Source organism: Zootoca vivipara, chromosome 5 (assembly GCF_965207765.1).
Source record: "Zootoca vivipara chromosome 5, rZooViv2.hap1.1, whole genome shotgun sequence".
In the NCBI taxonomy this organism is placed as follows: domain Eukaryota; kingdom Metazoa; phylum Chordata; class Lepidosauria; order Squamata; family Lacertidae; genus Zootoca; species Zootoca vivipara.
The window spans coordinates 30,927,873-30,955,106 of record NC_142588.1 but is presented as its reverse complement, the minus strand read 5'-3'; the positions used below and the strand labels follow the sequence as shown (position 1 = coordinate 30,955,106).

General features: G+C 42.5%; 2 protein-coding genes across 5 annotated transcripts in view; both read right to left on the bottom strand.

Moving 5' to 3' along the window:
• Positions 1-27,234, bottom strand: part of PCDH15 (protocadherin related 15) — a 620,078-nt gene that overhangs the window by 5,939 nt on the left and 586,905 nt on the right. For 3 of the 4 annotated variants that reach the window (XM_035137532.3, XM_035137541.3, XM_035137540.3), the window contains 5 exons: positions 25,929-26,039; positions 10,834-10,855; positions 9,033-9,071; positions 5,764-5,837; positions 3,162-3,297 (listed from right to left, as the gene is read on the bottom strand). In XM_035137532.3, the coding sequence (XP_034993423.1) occupies positions 3,162-3,297; positions 5,764-5,837; positions 9,033-9,071; positions 10,834-10,855; positions 25,929-26,039 (382 nt within the window). The remainder of the gene's footprint in view (positions 1-3,161; positions 3,298-5,763; positions 5,838-9,032; positions 9,072-10,833; positions 10,856-25,928; positions 26,040-27,234) is intronic. The other variant, XM_035137542.3, reaches the window with a different exon arrangement.
• Positions 293-2,425, bottom strand: LOC148685631 (uncharacterized). Its single transcript, XM_088669609.1, has 2 exons — positions 2,415-2,425; positions 293-1,580 (listed from the first exon to the last, which is right to left on the bottom strand). Exons 1-2 carry the CDS (start codon positions 2,423-2,425, stop codon positions 407-409), a joined length of 1,185 nt encoding a protein of 394 aa, XP_088525735.1. The 3' UTR covers positions 293-406.

Here is a 27,234-nt window from a genome sequence, read left to right as displayed (position 1 = left end):
CATCTGTGACAACTAAGGATCAGGAAACGCTGAGAAATCAAGAATCACATCTGGACTCAACCAGATCAATCAATCAATAAGTAATAAAAGTTTTGTTGTCAAAGTTGTTGTAATCTGGACAAGCCACCCTGTTTTTAATTATTATTATTATTATTTTAGCCCCTGTGCAATCCTATTAGTGCGTATTCAAGTTCATGAAGCTGTTCGGCTAGGAGCCCGTAACGCTTCTGCAAAACATTTCTTTTAATGGAAGAGAGTAGCAGGCTGGCTACTGGCTGGTTCCCAAGCTGTGCCCGAGACTTGCATAATGCTCCCCCCCCTCTTAAAAAGCAACACACAGAGAGCACAGCAAACCAAAACCACACCTCACTGCACACTGTCTACCTCTTGTTCCACCTCCTGTGTTCTAAAAAGATGTAGAGTCACTGGGATTTTCTGACTCAGCAGTATCTGCGATCCTTGTGGGCCCTTTCTTCCGAATCCTCTCCCTTTTGGGGACATCTTCAGAATCTGTTGGAGTTTCTGAGCTCTTGGTAGTACCTCTCTCTGCCTCACTGTCCTCCTCTGGGTCAATTTCGTCCTCACTGCCCCCTCTCTGTTTACTAGAGGTTTCAATGTCATCTGACTCCTCCTCTTCTATAGCTGATGGTGGCTCCTCTTCTTCTGATAGTTCTTCTATGGTGTCATCTAATTCACTTCCTCCTGTAGATGACCGGTTCTTGAGACTGGACTTGGAGCTCCTGCTTTTCTTCGTCTTGACAGTAACTTCGCTGCTGACGGAGCTCTGCAATGACGACGACATCTTGGACTCTGTATCTTCAGACGCTTTACTTTGAGAATCGGAGGTTTCGTCTTCAGAGCTGCTGCTACTTGAACTGGACCCGGACGAATCTGAACGCTCTTCATCAGAGTCCACTGTGCTTTCAGTGGTTTCGTCTTGGTCCAGCGTCACTTTCAAGTAGTCTTTATCGGAGGCAGAGGTGCTACTTGCAGATGACGACGACGACTCACTTGAAGACGACGACGTCCTTCTCCTTTTCCTCCTGCCGTAGTCACTCACTTCAGACTCACTTTCTGCCGTGACGCTGATTGAAATCCCTGACTTCGATTCTGATTCGCTCACTTCCTCTGACGTGCCACGCTCCCGGATTTTCTTGGAGGTGCGCTTCAGGGCACGGCCAACCTTCTTTGTCGATATCACGTCACCTGCTGATTTCTGGAAATAGCTTCCCTTGATAACCATGCTGTCTTCTCCTTCCGCTTGGCGAGCTGCTGCCTCCAGCTCTGCATAATCTGCATCTTTCCCTTTCACTTTCTGCAGCATCATTGGGAAGATCTTTGCCTTCTTCCAAGGAGAGGGTGTTGCCTCCGTGGTGGTTCCTGGCTTGGGGGCACTAACTGTTATTCGGCTCAGCTGCATCACTGCTTTGAGCTTCTTCCTTCCCTGGCTGGGGCCTGCCTTTATAGCCGCCACTTCACCTACTGCACTAATAGCTACTGGAGGCCCTGGTCTCTGGCTTACAGCTCTGCTGGGAACAACTGCACCAGGACTTGTCCTCTGTAAATCATAAGAAATGGAGCTTAGTTATAATTTTAGAAAGCTGGCTGGCTTGAAGACAGGTTGCCCTAGAATACTTTGCGGCAGGAAGAAATGAAGAGTTAATTGCAAGGAGGAGGGGAAGAAGCTAAATAAGTATATGGATTAGACTTGTTTTTAACATCACCACTGGTAATATCTAAGGAACAATGAAACTAAAGTAGTTGTGAAAGTCAAAGGCTAAGCCTTTGGGGGGGGGGGGGCTGTGGATTTTCGTACGGCTTGCAGTGGAGGCAGGAGACAATTCTATGGCACAGTAACTTGAATCTTCTGCATATGTTAACACAAGACCTTTTTGATTGTTGCCTGTATCAAAGGCTTTTAGATATGCACTAGTTATATGATAATTTAAAACCACAATTGTAATAAAATGCACTTTATCACTTTAGCCGCTAGAGGATGCTGCAGCGCTGAAAATGAATACATGTCAAAGAAACCGTTTTCAAACTCTTATCTTTTCCCCCCTCTGCCCTGCCACATAGACGCATCTAGAGCCCTAAACAAGTGAATTTCTCTATCCTATTTATTGGCAGAGACACAGGCACTCCCCCTTGTTTTCCTAAGGTATTTTATTTCTTTCCTGGCCACCCTTTTGCGTCTGAAGGCAGCCTGTTTAGGGAGGCTTTTAATGTTTAATAGATTATTGTATCTTATTTTTCTGTTGGAAGCCGCCCAGAGTGGCTGGGGAAGCCCAGCCAGATGGGTGGGGTATAAATAAATTATTATTATTATTATTATTATTATTATTATTATTATGGGGGGCCAATGTGATGTCCTGATATCACACACGTGACTTCTCATGACGTCCTGAACTCACAAGCGTGACATCATGCAACGTTGCGAGGAGCCAGGGGGTGGAGCTGAACACCCTCTGAACATTGAGGGGCCCCAGCACCCTCACAAAAAACATGGGGGGGGAAGTGCCTTGGTCCCAAGGAGCCGGCATGCATGCATGGACTGCCATGTATAATTGTAATCTATATTTCAAAATCTACTATCTACTATGGCAGGGTTTCCCAAACTTGGGTCTCTAGCAGTTTTGGGACTACAATTCCCACCTACCCTGACCACTGGTCTTGCTAGCTAGGGGTGATGGGAGTTGTAGTCCAAAAACAGCTGGAGACCCACGTTTGGGAAACCCTGTACTATGCTATCACTCTTTCCCACAACTCAATTTTTTGATTCACAGAAATTCAAATGCTGAAGGTGGTAACACAATGTGGTCTGGGGTGGAGAACACTGCTTGGCTGCATTTGGACAGAAATCTGGTTGGCTTGGGGAAACTGCCACCTCTCTCAGCAGGCTCATTTCCACCTCACAGTGATAAGGAAGTCACCCCAGGTAAGTTTTTTAGAAGGGCAAGTGGCTTTGGAGAAGAAAAAGGGGATGCAAAGCTTTCCTTCCACAAATGTCCTTCCATTCGCTTAACTCAGAATCGACGCTGACCCTGTCAGAACTGAAAAAATGCTTACCAAATGTACACATGTCCTGTTAGGAGCTTTGATATATTTGCAAAAGGTCAATATATTTGGAACTGGAAAAATAAATAAATGAATAAACCTACATCTGCTTCTGCTGTAGGTCCCTGTGGACTATAATAGTAGCCGCCATCACTTTCCACGACCACTTCGCCATACTCATCATACATTCCAGAAGGAGACAGCAATCGGCGACGACTTCCATATTGAGGCAATTCGTACCTGGGGGAAAAGCCAGGTACAGACATCCTTTATGTTTGTATCCATGTTGGTTATGCATACTCACAAATACATGCAAGATCACTCATCCTTAGCTTGCTTGCTTGCTTCTTTTTTTTAAAGTGAGTACTCTTGTTACTATAGTTTTACTGCAAACTATATCTTATATATGGTATCTTCTTGGTTTTGGTGGCAGTGAGGAAAGAGGGATATATACACATACAAAAATGCCCTTTTGTTTTCCTACCTCAGACTTATTCTTGTACAGCTGTTTTGAGGAACTGGGGGGGGAATGTCAGGGGGGTCACAACAAACCTGCTATGAAGCCCACGGAAGATACACATGTGTAGGTAATGTAACCATCACTCTGACACTACTGTAGTCAGTCACAACAAGGGATGGGTGAATCAGTCAATTTTGGTTTCTATTGGTTTCTTATTTTTCTACTCACAATTAGTTTGCAATTGCAATTTCACATTAGTTTGCAATTGTTGTTGTTTAGTCGTTTAGTCGTGTCCGACTCTTCGTGACCCCATGGACCATCAGTTTGCAATTATTGTTTTTAAAAAAGAGGTTCTCGTGAAAATTAAGCAGCTATCTATCTATCTATCCATTCAATTTATATTTTGCCCTTCCTCTTGAAGGAGCCCAGGCTGGCAAACTTTAATGCAAACTTCTCCTAATAAACACATAGCCGTATGCAATCTTGTCTAATATACATTTTGCAAAGCAATTTCCATTAATATAATGCATTTTTCTATATTATCTGCACCAATATCTGCATCTTTATGCACATTTTACCTTGCATATCATTTCTGAACACACTAATTAGCCAGAGAATGACATTTCAAAATTCAGAGAAGTGCAGATTTCAAAGAATTGTTGTGTTTCAGCCAGGTGTATTGTTTTGGAAAATGCAGCTTAGGTTGGTTTGACTTTAAAGGTGAACTGAATCAAATTTCTCCCCCATCTCTTGTCATAACGGGAGACTAGAATACTATTTTATGCTGTACAGTGGAACCTCGGTTTATGAACACCTCGGTTTATGAATTTTCGGTTTATGAACGCTGTGGATCTATCTGGAACGGATTAATTCATTTTCCATTACTTTCAATGGGAAAGTTTGCTTCAGTTTATGAACGCTTCAGTTTATGAACAGACTTCCGGAACCAATTACACCCATGCTTCAGTTTATGAACGCTTCAGTTTAAGTACTCTGCGGACCCGTCTGGAACGGATTAATCCACTTTCCATTACTTTCAATGGTAAAGTTCGCTTCAGTTTATGAATGCTTCAGTTTATGAACAGACTTCCGGAACCAATTGTGTTCATAAACCAAGGTACCACTGTACTTGGCCCTGTCCTTGGAAGCAGCTACAAATAGTGCAGTTTTACAAGATGAACAGACATAACAGAAAGGCACAACATATAACATGTGGCATGTCCAAGGGCAGGGACGGCTTGTCCCGTCTTGCTGCCTGCAGCAAACAGGAATTGCTGCCTCCTGGCCTGCTGTGGTGCACTGCACCACAGCCCACTTCCTTAGCCGCTGTGCCCCAGCTCTCGTCAAACTCAGTGGAAGACGGGATGCTCCTCAAAGCGTTGCCCCTCACTCGGCTTCTCCTCCCAGGAGTGAGGAAGATATAGGTGGCAATGCCTGTAAGGGCGCTTGTTAGCTTCTCACGAGTAAGAGGCTTCAAACTCTGTAGCTGGTTTTTACAGAGTTTTATTATATACATATGTACAAGACAGAGCTAAAAAGTCCATGACTTCTCTAGTCCGATACAGAATCCGGAAGTGGTGCGCGTTTCGATTGGCGCCAACATGACAGGAACTGGGGAGCCCTCAGCTTCTGCTTTTGCTCCCTGTGTTTGTCCCCCCCCCCTGTGCTCCTGGGGTGAAGGGGCAGGAACATAGCTCCCCCCCCCTCAGAACTGCTAAACTGTTAAGCAGGCTCTCTGGTTACTGACACTTCTCCCTCTGCAGCGCTCAGGTCCGACACTTCCGATCTTCCCCACTGCTCCTGTGAGCTGTCAGTGTCCCCTTGGCGCTCCACTGCTGTGGGAGCCTCAGCACCACCTTCCTACCGATGCTCTGAGGCAGCAGCATCTTGCAGCCCTTCCACCGATCCGTTGGGCTCCCTGCTGACCCCTGGTGGTCCCCTGACAATGCCACACACTGAAGCCCCTCCCTCTCAGCAGTGGAAGTGGTGAGGCAGACAGAGCACCTCCTCTTGCACTTCAACCGCCTGAGGCCGCCATGGGTGGGCCGGCTCTGCCCAAGGGAACGAGCAAACTTATTTTTAATTCAAAGGGACTTTCACCATTTGTGATATGGTACTGGGCTCTGCTGTTCAAAGAAATCTAGTGTAAAAACTGCTTGGCCGTGCCTAAAGCAGTCCTTTCGATTCTTGCTCTGGTTGGCATGTAAAGTTGTGAAGTGGTATAGAAAATGCAGAATGAATAATACCCATGTTCATAACTGTAGTAATCTTGCCCGTAGTACTCTTGGCCAGGATCAATTCCAGATTCCATAGAAAGTTCCTGTTTGTCACAATACAAAGAAAAAGAGAAAAAGAAAGCTCAGTAGGAATACACAAACCCGTAGATCTTAAAGAGCCCCAAGTTCATGTGTGAGAGGGGTATGAGCACAGAGAACAAGATAAAAGTTGCTGGGTCCTTTTTTATCCTCAACCTCTGGCACTGGAATAATAATACAAATAATAATCCCAGGGTGGTTTTTTTCTCCCTTTAATGCTACTGCTCAGATGTGGGAGACATAAAAAGTTCTTCATTGGTGCTCTTCAGAATTCTCAGCCAGCAGTGGGGCTGAGGCAGGGGCAATGGGAACTTCAGATACATTTTTGGAATATGCCTACGTCTATTTCAGCTTTCAAGAGGATCCAGTTGACAGATGGTGACTAAAGCTGAAAGAACAATATTTTGTTATTGTGCCTTCTTTACAAACTATTTTCTCTGACATGATGGGATTGTTCTGAATGTGGTATCATATTTCTAAATAAATAAATAAATGTTAAGTTTTGCTTTCCTGCCCCCAACTTTGTTTTATATCATTGCTAAAACATACTCCTGATCCAAAGAGAGAGAAAGGAGAGAGAATTCATCCTCAGCACCCTTATTCCTATGATATAAATTACATAATTACCATACAGTTGTTAAATAATTATTGCGCAATGTCTTTATTTTTATTCACTATACTGTACTTGAATAAACCATTGTAAGTCATGAATACATGCATTTGTCTGAACCAGAGTTCACTTCTACAGTTGCATGAAGTGATCTTCTGTGTGGTAGGAGTGTAAAGAGGACAGGGGGAAAGCTAGCAGTGAGGTTTGAGAGAAATGAAATGCAAGAAATGCAATGGTGATAATTATGCTAAAGCTTAGATCTATGTAAAACACAGTGCCTATTCACTGTAGTGTTTATTTTAAATTATGATGATAAATAGCCTAACACTGATAGTTAGTAATGAATAGTCACTGCAATTATTTTACATGCATCTAAGGCAGGGGCAAGAGAATCTGCAGTCAGAAGTTGTCGGACTATAACTCCCTGACCATCGATGATGCTGGCTGGGGCTAATGAGGGTTCGAGTCCAACAGCACCTGGAAGGGTAGGGGGGGCCACCAGTCCCCCACTCCTGAGCTAAGCAGACATATTTCAAGTTGCTTGGAAACCAAACTTATAAAAGTAGAGCAAAGTAGACTGTTTTTCTTTGAAACAAATTTTAACAGTTGGTTGGAGACATTAAATATGGGGAGGCAGTAGCAAAACTCTCTATCAAACTTCCTTGGAGGGATGTTGTGGTCAATCATGCACAGCTTACATTGCAGCAAGAACAACAAGCATTCATCATGGATTACCAAAGGACATACCGAAAAGGGAAAATAGAGAGGCTGATCTAGCTCATGACATTAATATCTCCTGAATCACATCCATATTGCTCCACTATAATAGCCATGAGTTGTTGGAATGTGCTCTGCTGGGCAATATCTATGGCTGGTCTCCTAGTTCATTCTGTTTAAAAGCAGCTGGGCCTGAGCTGAAGTAACATCTTTTTCATGGGTGGGGAGCCCAGGATCAAGCCTTGAAAATGTGCAAAACTGACACCATGTGGATTGTTGAGTTGGCCTAAGTACATATTATGCCTGCACCATTTGCTTCCAAGACATGGTCCTTCCTCCTTTTGAAACCCAAAGAAGGATCAAGCATGTGAGAATCATTAGTGCACGTATGTTGTTGAGATGTGCAAACTTCAAGCTTGCAGGATCTATGTCGTCATTTTTATGGAACTTTGAATAAGGCAAAAATAATTATTACTCAGAGACTTCACAATGTTGAATTACAACAAGAAGATGCCTCACTCCTGGAGAATTACAGATGTTTAAAATCGTGGCCTAACTTTGCGGCTGCCCCTTAATTATCTAACAACACTAATGAAGCCTATAGATGGGCCTTTTCTAGAGCCCGTTTTGAGGCAATGCCCTCAGCTGTGCTGTACGGCAAATTTATGCCTTTGCCCTTGCATGTCCAATAAGGTAGAATCTGTCACTCACATCCTTTTATTTTGTGAATTTTATAGTAAAGAACGAGCTCGACTTATTTTACCCCTTTTATCAAAATTTATACCCTTACAATATTATTTGGAATTCTCCTCCGAAATCTTACGAAAATTCTTTCTGGAAGATTCCTCAAGTCCAGTATCATAGGATATGGCCAAATTCTGCACTTTAGCTATTAAGAAACGTAAATCTCTTCTATTGAATAATACATTGCAAATTCCTTTTGTGTAACTGTTCTGCTTGTGGTGACGTTATTGCTGATTTTTTGTTTGGAATTATGGTACTTTGTATTGCTGGCTTTTGCTGTAATAAAACTGAACTGAACTAGAACCGCAAGATCCACCAGCCAAAATTTGGTGCAAAAGACATACATGTAAAATTAAAGAATTTGAGGCCAGAAAGTTTTTTTTTTTTGAGTACTAGAATTTAAGAATCCTTCTACACAAAAAATTCTTCCTCCTGGTTCATCCCCAGGATATATTTATTCCAGCAGTGAGAGAGGCATTTTGTTTTTGCTATTGTTAAATAATTGAGAGTCAAAAATCCTTGCCCATCTTCTGCAAATCACTACTAGAGCGAGAGCTGCCTTCTTCCTTCTGCTATTATATGTTCTTCACTTGCCTCATGTAAGCTATAATTCTGGCTTTCCTCATGTGGAGGATGATACTATGGCCTGAACCTCTAAACCAAGTCTTGCATTTCATAACTAAAGCGCCATCACTTATCAATATACTTTACAAAGAACTGAGGGTATCGTTCATGCTGCTAATGAAGTTAATGGAAGTTCTCAAGATTATTAGAGCATAAAGGGTGTTTGCAATTATCATTCAGCTCCTTGAGTATAGCTTATAACACTGCAGTTAATTATGTTATTTGGGACAAAAAGGAACTTGGGACAGTTTTAGTAACAGCAGAGAAGCCACCGAAATATGTCAACTTTAAAATCACACAACTGAAGACAGGCAGTCTCAGGTACATGAAAATATCACAGTATTGCCAAATAACTTGTCAGCATAAATACATTGAAAAATAATTTAAAAAACTTGTTTTCTCCTTCAGTGTTAATGATAAGGAAGTGCCAAATGTATAAATGTGTGTCAGAAGGTATTCTATACGAGTGCTCCCAAAGTTCTAGAAGAAAGTGAGAAAATTGTACCTCTGGTCTGAGAAGGGACGGCCTCAGCAATTGCTGTTGCTGACAAAGAAAATTGGAAACAGAAACAGGTTGATGAGAAAGATATAACAGAAAATGCAAGTAATTTATTTTGAGGTTGAAGGGTTATGAGGTAACCTTTAAACCAGCACGACAACAGTAGTTTTGCTTATGACTCTAATGGCCAAAATGTTGCTCAGAGCTAATTTAGTTCTAATCTAATGGTGGATTTTCTCAAGGCAAAAGGGCAAAGCCACTTCAGATCCACATGTGTTAAATTCAGCTTAACTGCCCTGTGATTTGGCAAAGGTCCCAACAGGCCATAGATGTTCTTGGCCTCTAGGGACCTGGTTCCCACAGTTGTCAATATTGTCATCTTCTTCTAAGACATTTATACTTATTCTGAACAAATTCCTGAGTCTGAAACACCTGTCTTGTGTTAGTTTTGAAGAGTGACCACATGCAACAATCAATCAGTCAATCTTTATTGTGGTCAAAGACCAGACAGGACCACATGTATAATTTACAGATTTCCTCTTCAAAACTCAAGTGAAGAGTTATTTCTGGAGGGAAAAGTTACAATTAACATACTTTGGTGTCATCTATATACCTATATTACAGTAAAGGTAAAGGAACCCATGACCATTAGGTCCAGTTGCAGAAGACTCTGGGATTGCAGCGCTCATCTCGCTTTACTGGCCGAGGGAGCCGGCGTACAGCTTCCGGGTCATGTGGCCAGCATGACTAAGCCGCTTCTGGCGAACCAGAGCAGCGCACGGAAACGCCGTTTACGTATTTTGATCTGGGAAATCTGTTCTCAAGTACAAAATGTTTATTGTAGCAGTTCTAGCCAGTGCTTTTTTCTAGTGAAAAAGGTGCCAGAATGAACCTCCCTTAGAAGACCCACCCCTGAGCCCAAAGAGGGTCTCCTCACCAGCCAGAGGTTTGTTGAGGCTGCTCAGCTGAGGCGAAGGGTGTCTTCCATGCCTCAGCTGAACTTAACAAGCCCCCTGCCCATGCCACTCCAGCATGAGAGCTTGCTCAGCTGAGACGCAGAGAGGCCAACGAGTCCCCTGCCCCCCAACTCTCTAACTTGTGTGAGCTGCGTGGGGGCTTGCTCAACTGAGGCATGGATTTCCCATACACCAGCTGTTAGCTGGGGGGCTGAAGAGCCTCAGTAAAGCTCCGCTGCACATCCAGCTCACGAGGACACCCTCTCTGGAGTCTGTAAGGGATTTCATCTTTGTGCTCTCAGGAGGGTCTCCTTGCGAGCCAGAGGTGCAGGGGGACTTTGCTGAGGCTGGCCAGGTCTCTTCTCCCACTTCTGGGGCCCAGCTGAGAGGTGCCAGCACACTATTCTGGCAAGTTCTGGTTCTAGTTCCCTGAGCCCATTTATCTCGCAACTGCCAGTCCAACTGGGTTTTGAACAACAAATGGGAGATAGGGTTTCATATATTCTTATTCAGAATGCCTTGAGCAGGCTCTTTTCATGAAACACTCCAACTTCTAATGCTCAGACACTAGGCAAGCATTCATGCAAAAATTACTTTTTTGAAATATAATTACAGAATTTGGAAAGGCATTTCACAAAACAGGTACCGAGGAGAGGCCAGGTGTGCTGTATTTGGAAATCCCTGAGTGGACTCCATTTGCAGCTCTGCAGATCCTCAACTCTCATTGATAATGCAGTTTTAATGTTGTGTTCAGTGAGTTAAATAATATAAAATGCAAAAATTATCCAAGCTATGTTGAAGAAAAGAAATGTAAATGGTAACTTCTTACTAAAATATAGCATGTGTCTTACCTCTTGCTGTGCATATCCACGCCTGAAAGTAAGCACAAGATAAACAGGACATTAACCCAGCTATTCAAGTTGTAAATATAAATATGCATTTTACCAATCTCATTTTCTTCAAAATGTAAAGACTTTGCAATAGAACATTATGGGCCTCACTGTACATCCCACTGAATTCTGTAGAACTACCCTAAAACAAACAACATGGCATACAGATTATGTTGCATCCTTATGAGGACTTTTCCTTGCTGTGCTTCATGTTCCCAATCTAGAAGGTCCTTGAGACTTAATTTGGCACACTACTGTGTGGCTCTTGGGCAAATGCATTGGAAATAATGATCAAGATACAAAGAAACAGATAATGATGGCAACAGTACAAAAATAGGCCATAAATATCTTAAGTTCTGGATTACTGTGGGTTTCTTTTGATTATTACTGCCAACAGAATAATAAAAATGAGAACCCAAAATTGACCAAGAAAGGCAAGGTTCATTTGACATGGGTCGGGTACCATATTCTAATCCTAGATCTCCCAAGGAGATATGAGTAACTCGCTCTCCCCCTCTCCCTCTCCTAGGAATGCATAGAAGCAAAGGTGGAACATCTATTTGTAGTTAAAAGCTGCTGGCCACATGTCAGATATCCAAAAGCCTTCCCCTTGTATCTACTGCCATTGGAACCTTCCATAGGGTCACTTCAGAAAGTCAAGACACATCTAGGAAGATCTTCCATCAAATCCGTAGTTCAGATGGAACTGTGGTTGGAATGGAACCTACTGAAAAACAGGATCTGCCCCTCAGAAATAAGTTTCCTGGTAGCATCTCATGTATCACAGTACTGAATAGCTTAAAGCCAATGAAGGGTTGGACCCAGAATTAGCTTGCTTAGAGTAGGCGCATTAATGGCTCTACAAGTTAGTCATGACCAAATTAGGCCCCATTGATCTCAATGGATCTACTCCAAGCTGGATCCAACCAGGAGAAATTTCAAAGCAGCTTGGGAGCTTGGATGGTGGAGCTACAGGTCAGTAGTAGCTACTGAGGTGCACAGGTGGGACACCATGGAGGGGGTGAGGTGCAAGGAACTTGGCCTTGTGGTGGCAGGAGTGGCAGATTGGCTCTGCCACCATGGACCAAGCACCCCCCCTCTCTTTCGCGGGAAGTGCCAATCAGCTGCTATGTTGAGATGCCAGGAGAGCAAGAGTACCACGCTGCTTCACTGGCTACTGGCTAGCATCCAATGCTTCTGTCGACAGAAGTCTTTCATCAGAAATTCCTTTTCTTCCCCATTCCACCTTCCGTCAGTAGAAGGGAAACATTGCAACCCACTGAATGTAGTTTGTTAAGGGTTCCAGGAAACTGTAACTCTGTGAGGGGCACACTACATTTCCTAGGATTCTTTAGTGTGGGGGATGTGCTTTAGATCAGTGTTTCTCAACCAGTGTGCCTCCAGATGTTTTGGGACTACAACTCCCATCATCCCTAGCTAGCAAGACCAGTGGTCAGGAATGATGGGAGTTGTAGTCCCAAAACATCTGGAGGCACACTGGTTGAGAAACACTGCTTTAGATGTTTGGTGTGTACGCAGACGGAATCTTTAAATGACTTGGTAGGCAGACGACGATCCCATACACAGTTACTTGGGAACAAACACAGTTGGATTTACCAATTGGGGTGGAAGTAGCTGTGCAAGTAGCCCTACCCATTTCCTCTGATACCTTTGTTCCACCCCATGCTTCCCATTGTAGAAAGCCGGATTGAAAATGTGCTGCAGAGTGGACGTGGCAGGCAAAGGACAGAAGGTGAAATTGGCAGGTTCTCCAGCTCCTGTGTTGTATGCTTGATCTAGCTGCCAGATGGACATCATACATTTTCAGGGTGCAGTTTTGAAGACTTAACATTTTCTCAAGACTTATATCCCACTAAATTCAAGGGGACTCAGCCCCCCAGTGCATTGATAGCCAGATTAGGCGTTTAATTGCATGTTTATGGACAACTGGTTTTAGTCAACTTTAAGAGCACTTAAGTTCCTCTGGACTGATCTCTTCATGTTCTGTTTAGGACTTACATTTTTTTTTTAATCTTGAAGCAGACATGCTCACAATTATATTAAGGCTAAACTAGTAGAGAGACAGCAGATGAGGGAAACAATTTAATTACACCTAGGGGGAAAATAAAGAAGAGTCTGGAGGATCACATTTAATTTTTAATATTACCATCTGCAAAGCTTTTCTATTAGCATTCAGCTTGTGTATTGGATTATCAGAGGTAAATTATTGCTGTAGTCCATTTGATAGGAAAGTAATGAACATCTAAAATGGAGATTTATCACTGACTTTTCAAAGTCTACCTATGCAGTATTGCTTTATTATTTTGTATGGCATGTTCCATTGCTGCCTCATGGTTAAAACTCTGGCTGCCTGCTGCTTCTTAGCAAAGTGGCACTGGAAGGAAGAAACTTGAAGAGCAAAAATGGCAGAGAGCAGCAGGGGAGCTTAACTTTCCCTTGTTTATTGTTCCACAGACACACCTTCACACAACCACTCCCACTCCAGTTGGCGTTCCTGACTGACAGAAACATAGATCTGAAAGTTGGGGGGGGCATAATTTATAGGGAGAAGCAGCAGGCAGGAGGAGGGCAGTTTAAGCCTTCTCCCACCTACTGATTTCCTCCTGAAAACCCACCAGTTAAGGTTTCGGGTACAGTGGTACCTTGAGTTACAAATGCCTCAGGTTACAAACTCCGCTAACCTGGAAGAGTTACCTCAAATTGAGAACTTTGCCCCAGGGTGAGAACGGAAATTGTGTGCCGGCAGCGCAGCGGCAGCAAGAGGCCCCATTAGCAAAAGCACGTCTTTGATTAAGAACAGTTACAGGTTAAGATGGGACCTCCGGAACGAATTACGTTCGTAACTAGAGGTACCACTGTATATCCTCACAATGCCAATATGGACTTGAAACCCAAAATGTGAGTAGTACTGGGTGGGCAGAAAAGACCTTGCCACCCACTTCCTTGTCCTCATTGTTATTCCCTGTGAATGCAACTTTGCAGAAGAGAGGTTGTGGTCAGGGTTTTAAGGCACAAGGTAGCAATAGAATGTGCAACTCCACCCACAGTCTCCAAAACCAAGATGGCTCAGATCCCAAGTGGCAATTCTCAAAAGCACTTCTACATTTACGTAGAGGCTGGCAATAATACTTCTGCTGGCCAGGTAGCAGCTTCCCAAGCCACAATGATCATGTTCTGGATCAGGCATGTCAAACCTGCGGCCCTCCAGATGTTTTGGCCTACAACTCCCATGATCCCTAGCTAGCAGGACCAGTGGTTGGGGAAGATGGGAATTGTAGTCCAAAACATCTGGAGGGCCGCAGGTTTGACATGCCTGTTCTGGATGGTTCAAACTTCAGATGACTTTTTAAAGAGCTGCCACTAGAAGGAAAAGGCTAATCGTCTCTGAGCACACGCTTCTGTGATCCAAGATAAAATATCATGTTGCAAGCAAGAAAAGCAACACTATTACTTTAATTCAGGGATGAGGAACCCGTAGGCCTCCAGATGTGGTTGGACTACAATTCTCATCATCCCTGATCACTGAGCAGGCTGGCTGGACCTGATTGAAGTTTGAGTTTAGCAACATCAGGGGCCAGGGAACTGATATGAACTGAATGATATAGTGTCAAATAAAACTGTTCATAACAAAGCATTACACAATAGTTATGTAATAACCTGCAAACTGTTCATAATAAAACCAAAATAATACTTTTCTCTCTCTTATTTTTATAAAACAGATCTCAAAATGTTTCAGCAATGGTTGCCATGCTATTGCCCTGTGCATTAAAGGAAAACTGGAGAAGAATCAATATACCAGTACATAATATTTCTTATACACATGCAGTCGTTATTAGAAATCCCGCCACCATATTTTACCAGTCTCTTAAGTTGCACTCAGTATGTGCAATCAATGATCTTTTAGATAATTTGAATTCCTGACAACTTTGGTTTTCAATCTTTCTTTTTTAAAAGTAAGGCACACTTCTAATCATTATTGTTACGAAGACAAAAAAAAAAAACTGAAAATGCATTAATGGTTTTGGCTAAACGTGAAAGCTACATTGTAATTCTAGTGGCTTGAAGGAAAACCATAGACCTATCTCCTGCAAACTGTCAACATTTCTGGATTACTATTCAATTAATACTAGTAGCTGAGCAAAAATCTCTTAAATCTCAAATAACAAATAATGATATATAATCATGTCCAAACAGCAGCAGATGGCAGAACACTTGCTGTACATATACACCACTTCTGGATACAAGAAACATAATTTGTAGAATTGTTTGCATACTGTCCTGCAATTTTTTTGCTGATACAGATTTAAAGGAGTTACAATTTGTCAACTCCAGTTACTGGATGGATAGATTCCTATGTGTATTTGCCTTACTCTAAAAGTATTTTAGTTATTATCTTGTATGAGACCCAAAAGATAGATCAAAATCAAAGGCAGTAAACAGAATGTAGAATTAGAACATGCTTTCTTGCAACTTTTGGCTCCTGAGATAAAGGTTTTACTATTTAAAGCTTCAAAGATACCGCCTATCTCTGTAAATGATAAATACACAGGCTCTTTTCAAATAGCTCATGGAAGGATCACTTGTTTCTCTTTAATCAGTTCCATTCTATCCTTGCTGTAAACAGAATATAGTTTTTCAGAGTCCCTCTATGGTCTCTGATCAAACAGTGCTTCAAAAATGGTTTGCCACTCTGAGCAGTGTCAACTGGATTGAATTTTCAAGGGGCCTCAAAACGCCAAACTTCAGGTGTGCATGGCCCTCAAGGCTAAAAATGGTCAACTTCTAACAAGATATCTAGCACAGAGGACACTGGTCTTCTCAATGGCTTCAGAGACTTTATGTTACATTCTGCAGATATGTGCAGTAGGAAATCTCCTCGTGGTGCAATTTCTTTTACTCCCGTTTTAAAAGACATTGGAGGCACCGAAAAAGTTCAAAGATTTGCCCTTTACAAATGGCAGAAAATGCTAAAACAGGAAGTATGGGGAAGGGAAAAAAGCAGGATGGTTTCAAAACAAGCGGAAAAGGAAAGTAGGCCAGCCAGAAGCCACATCCACATTTAAAGTACCAGGTCTTCCTCTGAAGAATTCTGTCAGTTATTATTATTTTTTAGAGTGCTTACGAGTTCTAACTGTAATTCTGGGAGGAAAATAGGGGTCTCCTAACAATTCTCAGCACCCAAAACAAATGACTGTTCCCAGAATTCTTGGGGGAAACTCATGACTGTGAATGGGATCACATTGCTTTAAATTTATGGTGTCTATGTGGCCTTAATTATGTCCACCTGAAAAGAAGTGGGGTGGTTATGGGTCTACCTGAAACATAGGCAAATGGCATCCCACCCCAAACAAAATGATAATTTATGTTGGAAAAAAAGACACCGTATATAGCCCTGAAAAGCGTTCTTTAGAATGACAGCGTTCATTTCACCCGGGAGATTATTCTAAACTTTGTCTGGCTGAACTAAAGAAACCTTTGTAAACAGGCTTCTTGTGTATTGGCTGACCCACTTGCATATGGAAGGTCACACATGATTAGAGATTCATTATCCTCTTGATGAGATCCACTAGAAACTAATTTTGAAAGGCAATGGCCATTTGGTTCCGAATAATTTAGTGCTTTGAAAAATATGTTCTTCAGTAATAGATTTCACGTGCCCTCTCTGGTCTGCCCATATCAGCCCTTCAAACGCACATGACTAGCTTTATTCAAAGTAGGAAGTGTAATGGAATCTGAACATACTATACATGTTATAGCACATGGAAACTGTTTTAAGGACCTCGACATGATATAAGGCTCCATCTTCAGGTTTAATCTGAATGACTATAATTATCCATTTGCCTTGGAGTAAGCCTGGTGTGGTCTGGTCCATGGGGTCATGAAGAGTCGGACACGACTAAATGACTAAACAACAATAATAAGCCTGCTGGAACTTCATGAGGCTTACTTGCTCACAGACAGGTACCTGTAATCTGCACATTTTCATAAGGGCTGAAAAAAACGTCTAGTCTAACATGAAAAGTAAAAACAAAGGTGATTATTTTGATTTTGGCTTTAAATTACGCACAAGAACTCTGCCTGTGTGCTTGCTGCTGCACCCTCTTAATAACAGGTTTATTTGTACACAGCCAAGGTGAGGGACCTGTGAATGATGTTGAGCTCCGAACTCTCATCAGCCCCAGCTGTCATGGACAATGATCAGGAATTATGGGAGTTGTAGTCCAATAACATCTGTAGGGCCCCAGGTTCCCTACCCCTGATATACAGCAACATGATAATTTCCCAGTGGGCTCCGCATCAAGGCAAACTGATCACGAGAAACAGGAATGGGAAACCCATAGCTCTACAGATGCTTCTGGAAACAGTTCCTCCTTGGCTACTGACTAGCATGAGGGTGACATGAACTGGAATCTGACAGCAAACTCCTGCAGTATATCATCACCACTATTTTAATAACCCAGGGTGGGTTATGACAGAGCAAAGAGGTGAGTCTTCAGCATTTGCCAAAAACTGTACAGTGGTACCTTGGTTTTCAAACATCTCACTTTGGTTTTCAAATGCCAAAAACCCAGATGTAAATGCTTCCATTTTCAAATGCGCCTCAGAAATCAAACGGCTTCTGCTGAGGCGCCCCCCCATTTTCTCTATTGGATTTGCAGTCTGACCTTTGCGCCTCGGTTTTCGAATGTTTCGGAAGTCAAACGGTCTTCCGGAATGGATTATGTTCAAAAACTGAGGTACCACTGTATAATGAAGTTGTCAGGCGCATCTCTATGGGGATGGAGTCCCACAACTTAGGGGATGCCACAGATAATGCCCTCTCCTGGGCCACTCCCTCTAACCAAAAGTTTTAGGAGGGTGGTGGAACTAGCAAGAGGGCCCCGTCTTGTGGGAACGGGATGCTGGACTAAATGGGCCTTTGGTCTGGTCCAGCAGGGCTCTTATGCTTCCATGTGTCTTCTGGGGGGCCACAAGTTTCTCACACCTGCTTTAAAAGCTGCCCTGAACTTTCGATTACTAAAGGAACTCTAACACTGTACAGCAGCATGTTACAGTATGTTAATAAGGCTTGAAAATTTAGCTAGTTATGCAGCACTGCAGCATTTCGTTCAATTGCAGTGCCATTCTGAAATAACGGAATGAAGCAAATTGAAACTTACAGATTTAGAAACCTCTTATTTCAGGAGTTTCTGCCATTCCTGAAGACGTGCTATACTCAAGAGCGCTCAAAAATGTTAAACTTCTGTTGTAGCAAGAAAAGAAAATGAATTGATTACTGTACTCACTACATAGCTGGCTATTACTGCTACTGATGACATACGCTGGACGTGAAATAAACTCCACCTTGAATAGGAGACTTTATTAAGCACAAAGCATTTTCTAATGTGTCAGCACAACTCAAGTGATGAAGTTTGCAGCGCTTGGCTCCAGGACAAAATAGAATCTACCTTCAGCAATTTTTGATTGAGCCATCCATACTTGTCCCAAGAGCCACTGGAGAAAAAGCCAGACGGTGAAGAAAAGCAGCATATTTTTAGACCTTTAACTAAAGTACCCTTGTAATTACTTGTCTGTGCATGACTGATAATATTAGCCCAACAAACTGGCTTTTAAAGTTCACTCCAAATACATGCTTTCTTTTGAACTCACATCCTACCCAGGGTACAACAGCGAAGTTCTGTGATCAAATCACCCACTGTCATTTTCTTTCATGGAAAGAATATCCAGTGTGAGACTCTTTTGCTATGGTGTTGAACAGGGGAATCAATGTTTTCTCTGATGGAAGTCACCTTGTTCCCTACGCCCTAGATGGACAGAAGGTAGGACATTGGGAGAGTTTCTGACTCACTGATTGTTCAAGACTTGCAACAACAACAATAATAAAAATGCTCCCCCTCTTCTTTCTTCTTAAAAAAAACACTAGGCTACTGAAATGAAGAAAGCTGAGGGGGGAAACCAAGTGGATTTTGTGTATGGCAGGCCTGTGAGCTCAGTCTTGATACTGAAAACAAATCCCTGCTCTGTGAATATGATCAGAGATACTTTGTTCCTTAGTTTTAAGAGCATTGCCCCCTTCCATTCCCAATCACTATTTTACACCTGGCTCAGGTTGACGGACCTCTGCATTTTATGAAAAACCGCTTCTGAAGTCCACTTTCCCCTGCAAGCTAGTCTGCTGCAGTATAAACACCTCTCTTCCCCCCACTCTGTGGCTAAAAGCAGTTTTGAGGGGAAATGTTCAATATCCATCTCCCCAGTGCTATTCCCCTGATCCAAATACCCTCCTCCCCGCTTTTTACCACAGAATGGCGTATATTTGCTTATATAGCTCCGGCTTCTCCATCTACTTTGGCCTTTAGCCTTTCTTCTTCTTCTAGCTTGTCATGTATTCAGAGAGCCAGCTACCCAATTTAATAAAATTATCATTTAATAAATAGGTTTCATTTGGAGTACTTCAAGCCACATGCCTGCAAAATCTACCCCACCAAAAAAACCCCGCACACTTATAAATCCCTCTTTTTGTAATAACAATTCAAATTACTTTATTAGATTTGATGAAATGGGGGGAGGGCGACTTTCTGAAAGAAATATGCTGAGCAATGTAGCATGCAGAATGGGGAAATTCTGTGTTTTAATAAGAATATGTTCTTTCTTTTTTATATAAAATTCTTTTTACACAAAATAAATTACAAACGTGAAGTCTTAGAATATGCAGTGTCAGTATATGAAAAAGTAATGAAAGGCATGCTGTGGATTACAGAAAGAAGGAAGAGAAGGTGGAATGACAAATCAGAAAACCTTTATCAACACTATAAGCCTGCCATCCTCTCCAATCTACAGAAAAAGATGATACGTAATTGTACTAACTTCAGCTTTCCTCCCCCCTTTTTTTGCTGAGTCTGTTTTGCTTGCTATCTCTTGCTTTCCAGTGACATCCAACATCTTACAGTGAAAAGTTAAGACTTCTCCCCTAGCGAACATTTTAACGTGAAAGCAATTAAGACACCATAGCCCCTCTTTGCACTGCAGGGTAGTTGCTGTTCTTGTTGATACAAACGCTTTTGACGGAAGGATGCCCCCCTCCCCGATAAACAAAAACATCCCCATTTAGCATTGCATCTGAGCTAACATGTGCTTCCAGTCCACTGATTTTAGTTCTGGAATGCCTCCTCCTCCTCCTCCGAAATAAAAGCAGTACTTTTTGAAAAAGTAGATAAGGACAGCACTCCCATAGGGAAATAAGCATCATAAAATTAAACCATCTGCACCAACTGAAGAAAGGTGTTATCATGGAGGGGGGAAGAGAAGAGAAACTCTTAGTGACAATGACAAAACAGTTCTGTGGATCTGGAATACATGGGGGATCCTGGGCGACAGGTTTGCAATGGTACCAGGCTATACACCAGGCAACATACACAGAGTTGTCATAATGCAGTGGACTGCGATGGGAATCTTTTTTCAAGTTCCTCCACTATGCAGCTCAAGTTTCCATTCTGCTGGCTGTGCTCAGCCTCAGTCACCGTTTGTGTACTTGGTGGTTCTGGCGTCGCAACTGGCCTCAGCTTGGCAATGTGCTTAGGTAGGATGTGGTTTTTGTCTATTTGACTATACATATTGGCCACAGATTTTTCAATATCTGCTAAGTTCTGGATGTTTTTAAGAATCCCCTTCAGCTCCCGGCGAGGAGGGTCAGGTAAGTCAGGGATGCAGACCTGAGGTGACACCACTTCTTGTTTGGAGGGTGACTTGGCGTGTTTTGCAGGGGAGAGGAGCTGAGTGCTTAGAGTAGATGAAGACGATGATAGGGAAAGGCTGGGAGGAGGGGAAGGAAATGGAAGTGGCAACGGGGGAGGAGTTGGTGGTGGGGGAAGGGGAGACGGAGGCGGTGGTGGAGGGGTTTTGGGTGGATCAGGAATGATTTCCATTGCTTCCACTGTAGGTTGACAGGGTAAAAGATTTTGGCGAGCTGGAATTTTGATCCTAAAGGAAGGAGGAATGGGCTTGTGAGATGGTGGAGGGGACAAATGTTCAGGAGCGTCATGGTGAGTGATGATCACAGAAGGTATAGTAGACGTGTCGAGTTCTACCACCTCAGAGTGAGGACTGAGGGAGGAAAAAGAAGGCGAGAGGTGGACAGGAGATGGAAAGAGGCTTTCGGTAGACAACTCAAGTGAGCTCTCTCCATCCTGAGTGCAGCTGCTGTGTGTCGGTGAACGCAAACTTTTCATATCCCGGGATCTCACTTGTTTCATTTCCTGCAGAGCCTGCTGTTCAAACTGCCTTGCTTTCTCTCTGACTGATATCTTTGTGCCAATGATCTTTTTGAAGACTGGGCTGCCAACGTCGGCTCTGCGGTGCTGAATCCCTACCCTTTCCTTCTCTGTCCTGATTCTCTCCTGCTCCCATTGAACTGGGTCCATAATGACTGCCCTACTCAAAGCATCAGAAAGGTGTCTTCTGGGAAGACGAGTTGGTAGAGTCCACGCCCGATGAATGCTTCCCAAAGGCCATCCCAACAGAAAATTTTTCAAGGCTAACCTTCTGGGAGAAATGGGGGGCAGAAAATCTTTTCTCTCTGGCAGGATCCCAGAATAAGAAGAACCCTGGATCGCACCCTCCATGTACAGAGGGTTCTGAGTTGTCAATGGGTTCTCATCAGACAAAAGTGTAACGTTACTTGCAGATTTGGGGAAGTTATTGTTCAGGGTTCCATTGATATTAGATTGCTTGTGGGCCTCAATAGCACGAGAGGCAAAGCTGCTTATAGCCCTCTGACGGTCCCCTTCTTCGAAGACTGACTTTTTTCCCCTGCTTTGTTGAAAATGGTAGAGAAGAAAAAGACTTGAAAGAAAGAAAATAATCACAGGTAAGGAAGCATGCATGGACATTGATTTGAATGAGAAAATATAATCTGAATGCTGTGAACAAAAAGCTGGGATGTCTAAAGCTTCCTAAGGATATCTAAGAATCTAGAGCTACAAGTAATTAATCTATATGTAATTAAGCTACAAACACAAGACATTTATTTATTTACTAAGGGAAGTGGTTCACTTGTCTTACCAAGGGAAGGCAAATAAGGTAAACTTTGATCTTCTTAATTTAAACAAATGCCTTGCAGAAGCTAATGCTTTGTATAAATCTGAATTTTCTCCCGAAAGCTCAAAAGCCATGACAAAGAGGCATTGTGTATGAGATCTGTTTCAAGGAGTGCACATGGTGTCTAGGTCCTTGCTTATAATAAGTGGGGATCAAAGAAATAAAAATGACAGCACAGTGGATTGTGAGGGAAGTTCCCAGTCTAGTGATTTCTTTTGGATCCGGAGACCTCAAGTACACATGGACTCAGCCACAGTAAGGGCTTTACCATTCATCTGAATGGAGGAGACAGCTTCATGTTGAGAGCTGCCCCTTGAGTTGATATCCATAGGGGCACCTATATGAATAAGAACTTGGTTGTACATTATAGCAAACGTAAGGGTATGGATTGGGATGTTTGTGTTCCAAATGGGCTAGAACAGTCCTTATGGTCACCAAAACAGCTGTTAATCCCTGTTCTATCGGAAACATCTGTAAGTACTCACCGTATGGATTCATGGTAACATGCTGTGCATATGCTCCATATTCCTAGTGGGACCAGGAGTCTATTGCTCTATTGATATGGTGAGTAGTTGTAAGATTACGGGGTTAGTGTGGGATGAATACCTTCTCAGCGGCATCCCATGGCAGTTGTGCCATGTGGTCTGCTTGCAAGAGCAAATGGAAATTGTATTTAAATGAGTCAACCCACTAAGCGATACTCCTGTGCAAGCTCTGCTCACTTCACTAACAAGGCGCTTGCAGGAGCAGCGGTTGGCAGGCTATGCTCTATACTCCCTATAACTCAAATCCATTTTGGCTTAGCCTAACTGCAGACACGGTGAAATGAAAAGGCTACGCTTTGGTGATTTGATGATTGCAAAGCTTAAGCTGCTTAACAGCGATCAGTCCCATTGGCGTTAATGAGCCTTCCAGTAAACGCACGTTTTCAGGTTGCAGCCTCTAAATTTTAGACGTGCCAACAAGCTGAAGGAGATAGAATCTACTCACCAGAAATGACTGGTCTTCACACACAGTGCAATAACAGTGCTTTCAGTTCCTTAGCCCTACTTCCCTTTGGAACGTAGTACATTGAATGATTTAGAAATAAATGTCTTCCAGGTACTACATTACTATGAAATAATTGCAATTCTCAGTAACAAAAATCAACTACTTTCCCCATATGCTACAATATTACCCGCAACGGTTTGAGTTTACTTACTGATGCCTATGTGTCCAAAGACAGAGAGGAAAAGGGAGAAATGAGACATGAAATGAAATGAAATGTTAGTTCATGTATATAGTTGCGTATATTATGAATAAATCCAAAGCCAACAATGAGAAAACAAGTAGATTGAGTGATACGGGGGAAATCAGAAAAGCAATTAGAAGCAGATGTCCTCTTCAGAGCACCTATCTCTTAAATTTGGAGAGATCACAGAAGCACTGGAACTTCAATTTCGTCTTGAATAACTTATTGAAGTGATACAAGTTATTGTTTTACACAAAAGCAATTTCACCGATGAGGTTTAAATACAACACAATTAAGCAAAGCAAGGTGTTCTTAATCCACAAAGTCTCTCAGTAACTTCTCTGGGCACAGCAGGTTTTCTGAAGTAAGTCCCATTTCTAAAAACAGCCTCATCCCACTGCCATCTTCACAACTGGCTCCCAGTGCTGCATAGAGTGCTGGGCTGGATTTTGGACTCTTTGGATTTTGAGCTCTATCCAATCTATATCTGGACCTTCTGTACGTGTATACCATATTCCTCACCCCCTGTGACAACCTCGTCCTCCCTCTTGAAACTCTCCCTCTCTCATTACTGGGATTTTGCACTCAATATTGTTTAATGACTAAACAGGCTGAAATGTTATGAAACATCATAAGTAATGATGTTCTCTGGTCAAGTGACAGTATAGTGATGATAACCTTTCTTCACAATTTCCGCTTGAATGCAGAAGTTAATAAAACACACACCCTGTCTTCAAAAAGGACAACAATCAGATTAATTTATGCACATGGGCCATTTATAACTGTATACAGACCCTAAACCTGGTGACCACACACTTTCCTTTAATTTTTTGTTGAGCCCTATCCAGAACTTCTGCATGAGGTGTGGGGGTGGGTCAGGAAGTGCTGATGTATATAGCTATAATCACAACCCATTAGGAGACAACTTCCTATGCTGTGGTACAGGTGGATGGCATCACATCCCTTATAGGGCCATGGACTCATCCAGCCACATCCTAAATAATGGAAGATTACCTCCTGTATCACCCGTGCACTAATTCCTGGGCAAGCTAGACATTCCAAATTTTGTATGTCAAGAATGCAATATTCTGGTTGAAATACCAGCCTGCTTAAATATCACTTCCATCATTTACAGCTGACTCCATGGTGGATTGACCCTATGCCATAAAACCCTGGTGCCAGAACCAGCTTCATAGTGTGAATAGCGTTGTCAGTGAAAGCAGCAGTACAGAATCCTGGGGCTGTGCCAGATCTTGCTTCCTCCAGATTTAACTTGTTTTGTCTCCACTCTGACGACATCACTGGCTCTGCTCCCTCAGATCCTGAGCTCCCTTCCCCAGAACTTGACCTGGCTCTGACCACACAACCCTCTTTCTATCCTGGGTCTTGACAACCAACCCTTGACTCTTGCTGAGGTAGCCCAGACCCAATAAGCTACAGATCATGAAAAAAGGTATAGTAGCAAAAAAATGATATTGCTAAGGCATGGCTTGCTGCCCAGGTATGCCCACACATGGAGGCGTCTACAGCCAACTCTCTATTGATGATAATGAATGCTGGATCACGCCCAGCATTTAAAAGTTGTAAACTATTTCTGAGATGATACACTGTTGTCAAACATGTTGTTAAAGTGTTGTTGTTTTTAAGTGCATTGGAGAAAATTATATGATGCTGTTTGAGATACATTTTCCTGGATGCAACTGGCATCAGTAACCCTGAGCAAACTTATCCTTCCCATAATTGCCTTGTATTTAAACAAACGAGCAAACGAAAACACTCCTACTATGAAAAAAAAGGCACTATAAAGATGTTTACATGGACTAGATTGTAAGACTTACCAGAATAACAAGAGCAAAAATGTGCAAGGGCAAAAAATTGTATTGTTTGATGTAATAGCATCTCTTACCACAGTTGACAGTATAATCAGAGTAACCTTGGGCCTCAAATGCGTTCCAGAAATGATCAATGCTGAATTGACCAACATTCCAATGACCAAGCCATTTTACAACCTCAAGTTCAGGGAATGAATGTGGCCCTCCGTGGATCTCTATGCACCCTCAGGACCTTCCCTAGGCCACATTTATTTCTTGTTTAAATATTTATAAACCACATTTTCATATATAATATCGTGTCTTTCATTGATCTTGTTCTGTGATGCGTTACCAAATTGTGATAACATCTCTTGTTTGTTTGGGTGGAGAACACAGAAACCTGTCTTTTACATGGCTAGCCTGTTGCCTATTGACAAAAGAAGTGCTTTTTCTTCGGTTCAGGGGACACTCAAGGGGACACAGTACCAGAATCACGTTGTTGTTGTTGTTGTTGTTGTTGTTGTTGTTGTTGTTAAAAAGTGTGACATTTACAGTAACAATGTCATGGTGAGTACTGGCACCTATTTTTCTAGAAACAAAAAGCACTGTACAAAGGTAAGGGTTACATCTGTTGGTTTGGGCATTTTTGCCTTTGGCTCTGCCCACCACTCATATTTGGCTGTCTGGAAGGTTGATCATGTCGGAATGTGGCCCCCAGGCTTAAAACATTACCCCATCATAGATCATAACCTTGATGTTTAAGCCACCATGAATGGCTTGTTAATTCTTCCCTTGTCCTTGAATTTACACAGCAATGTCAACTGTAATCTCTGAAGCATCGGAATTATATTTTGGATTGCTAGTATTGTAAACCGCAAACATCATTGAGGACTTACATGGTGCTGTCGCCGAGTTCTTCATAGAGATTATGGGCAGGAGTGCTTGCTGGTTTGCCAGCTGGTAAGGCCATCTGGATTCGAGCTGTCTTTGCACATTCTGCTTGTCTCCTTTGGTGAGCCACATGGAAAGGAAATGGAGAGTGTCACACATGGTTTCCCACCAAGAACACGCCACGGCAGCCCCCAAAAGGAATATTTGTTGCAGTTTTTCACCTCGTGATTGGTGACAATACTAAGAAGAGGATTTGAATGCACCACATTGGCAGAATAAAACCTGGCTCCTGACTTGATTTTATTTCCTTCTGATATACTGTATGCAACTCAAGATATGATAAAATATCCTTTAGTGAGACTTCTGAAAGAGTTTTAAATATCACCTCTTACTCTCGGAAATGGATACCTGAGACACCTAAACAGGAAAGCGAATGATGTTTTCAATGGAGCTTATTTCCAAGTAAATTTAAGAAAAGATGCTGCATTTGTATTACAGAGCAGATAAAACCAGATTATCTCAGTGTGTTACTGCTGACCTAACAATCCATGTATTGATTAGTCTGTGTTAGGAAAATACACCGGGATTTATTCTTAAGGCGATTATACTATTCATTCCTCTGTCATTCCTAGCCATGTTCAAGATTCAGCGGTTCTTAAGAAAGTGTACTTCCACACACAAACACACCATGCAGTACAACACGACATCTATCATCTATCTATTTATCTATCTCCATAACTCTTATCTTACACTATACAGGCTATATAATTATCCTGTCTCTTTTAAAACCTAGGCATACTCTGATACAGTATATGTCATTTTCAGTTTGCGTGTTCAGACCCAGAGACCTCCCACCTAAATAAAAACACACTTGACTAAAATTTTAGTTTTGGTTTTTGGCAGAATTTAGGCCACAACTTTATTGATTACAGAAAGTGAGTGGTTGCATAGGCTCTGGTTGGACTAGCTCCCTGCACCCTTGCAGGCAGCGCTGACCCAGAGCTCTATCATAGGTCAGCCAAGGGTGAACACCTGAGGTAGGTAGAAAGCCCAGGTACAGGCTATGTCCACTCCCCCAGATGCTCGCCTGGACTCAGGCACGGGCACAACCCCCTCTCAGGGGTTGACCAAACCAAGTTGAGTCCCTGGATTCCTTTAATGGAATACCCTTCACATAGGGATGGCGAGACTGTTCTCCCATCCCTATCACCTGAACCAGTGCCTATCCGCATCTGTACAAGTTGTGACGATTCGCTACGCAGCAGGCAAAACCCAAATGCAACAGCTAATCAGCCAAGTGGGGAAAATTCC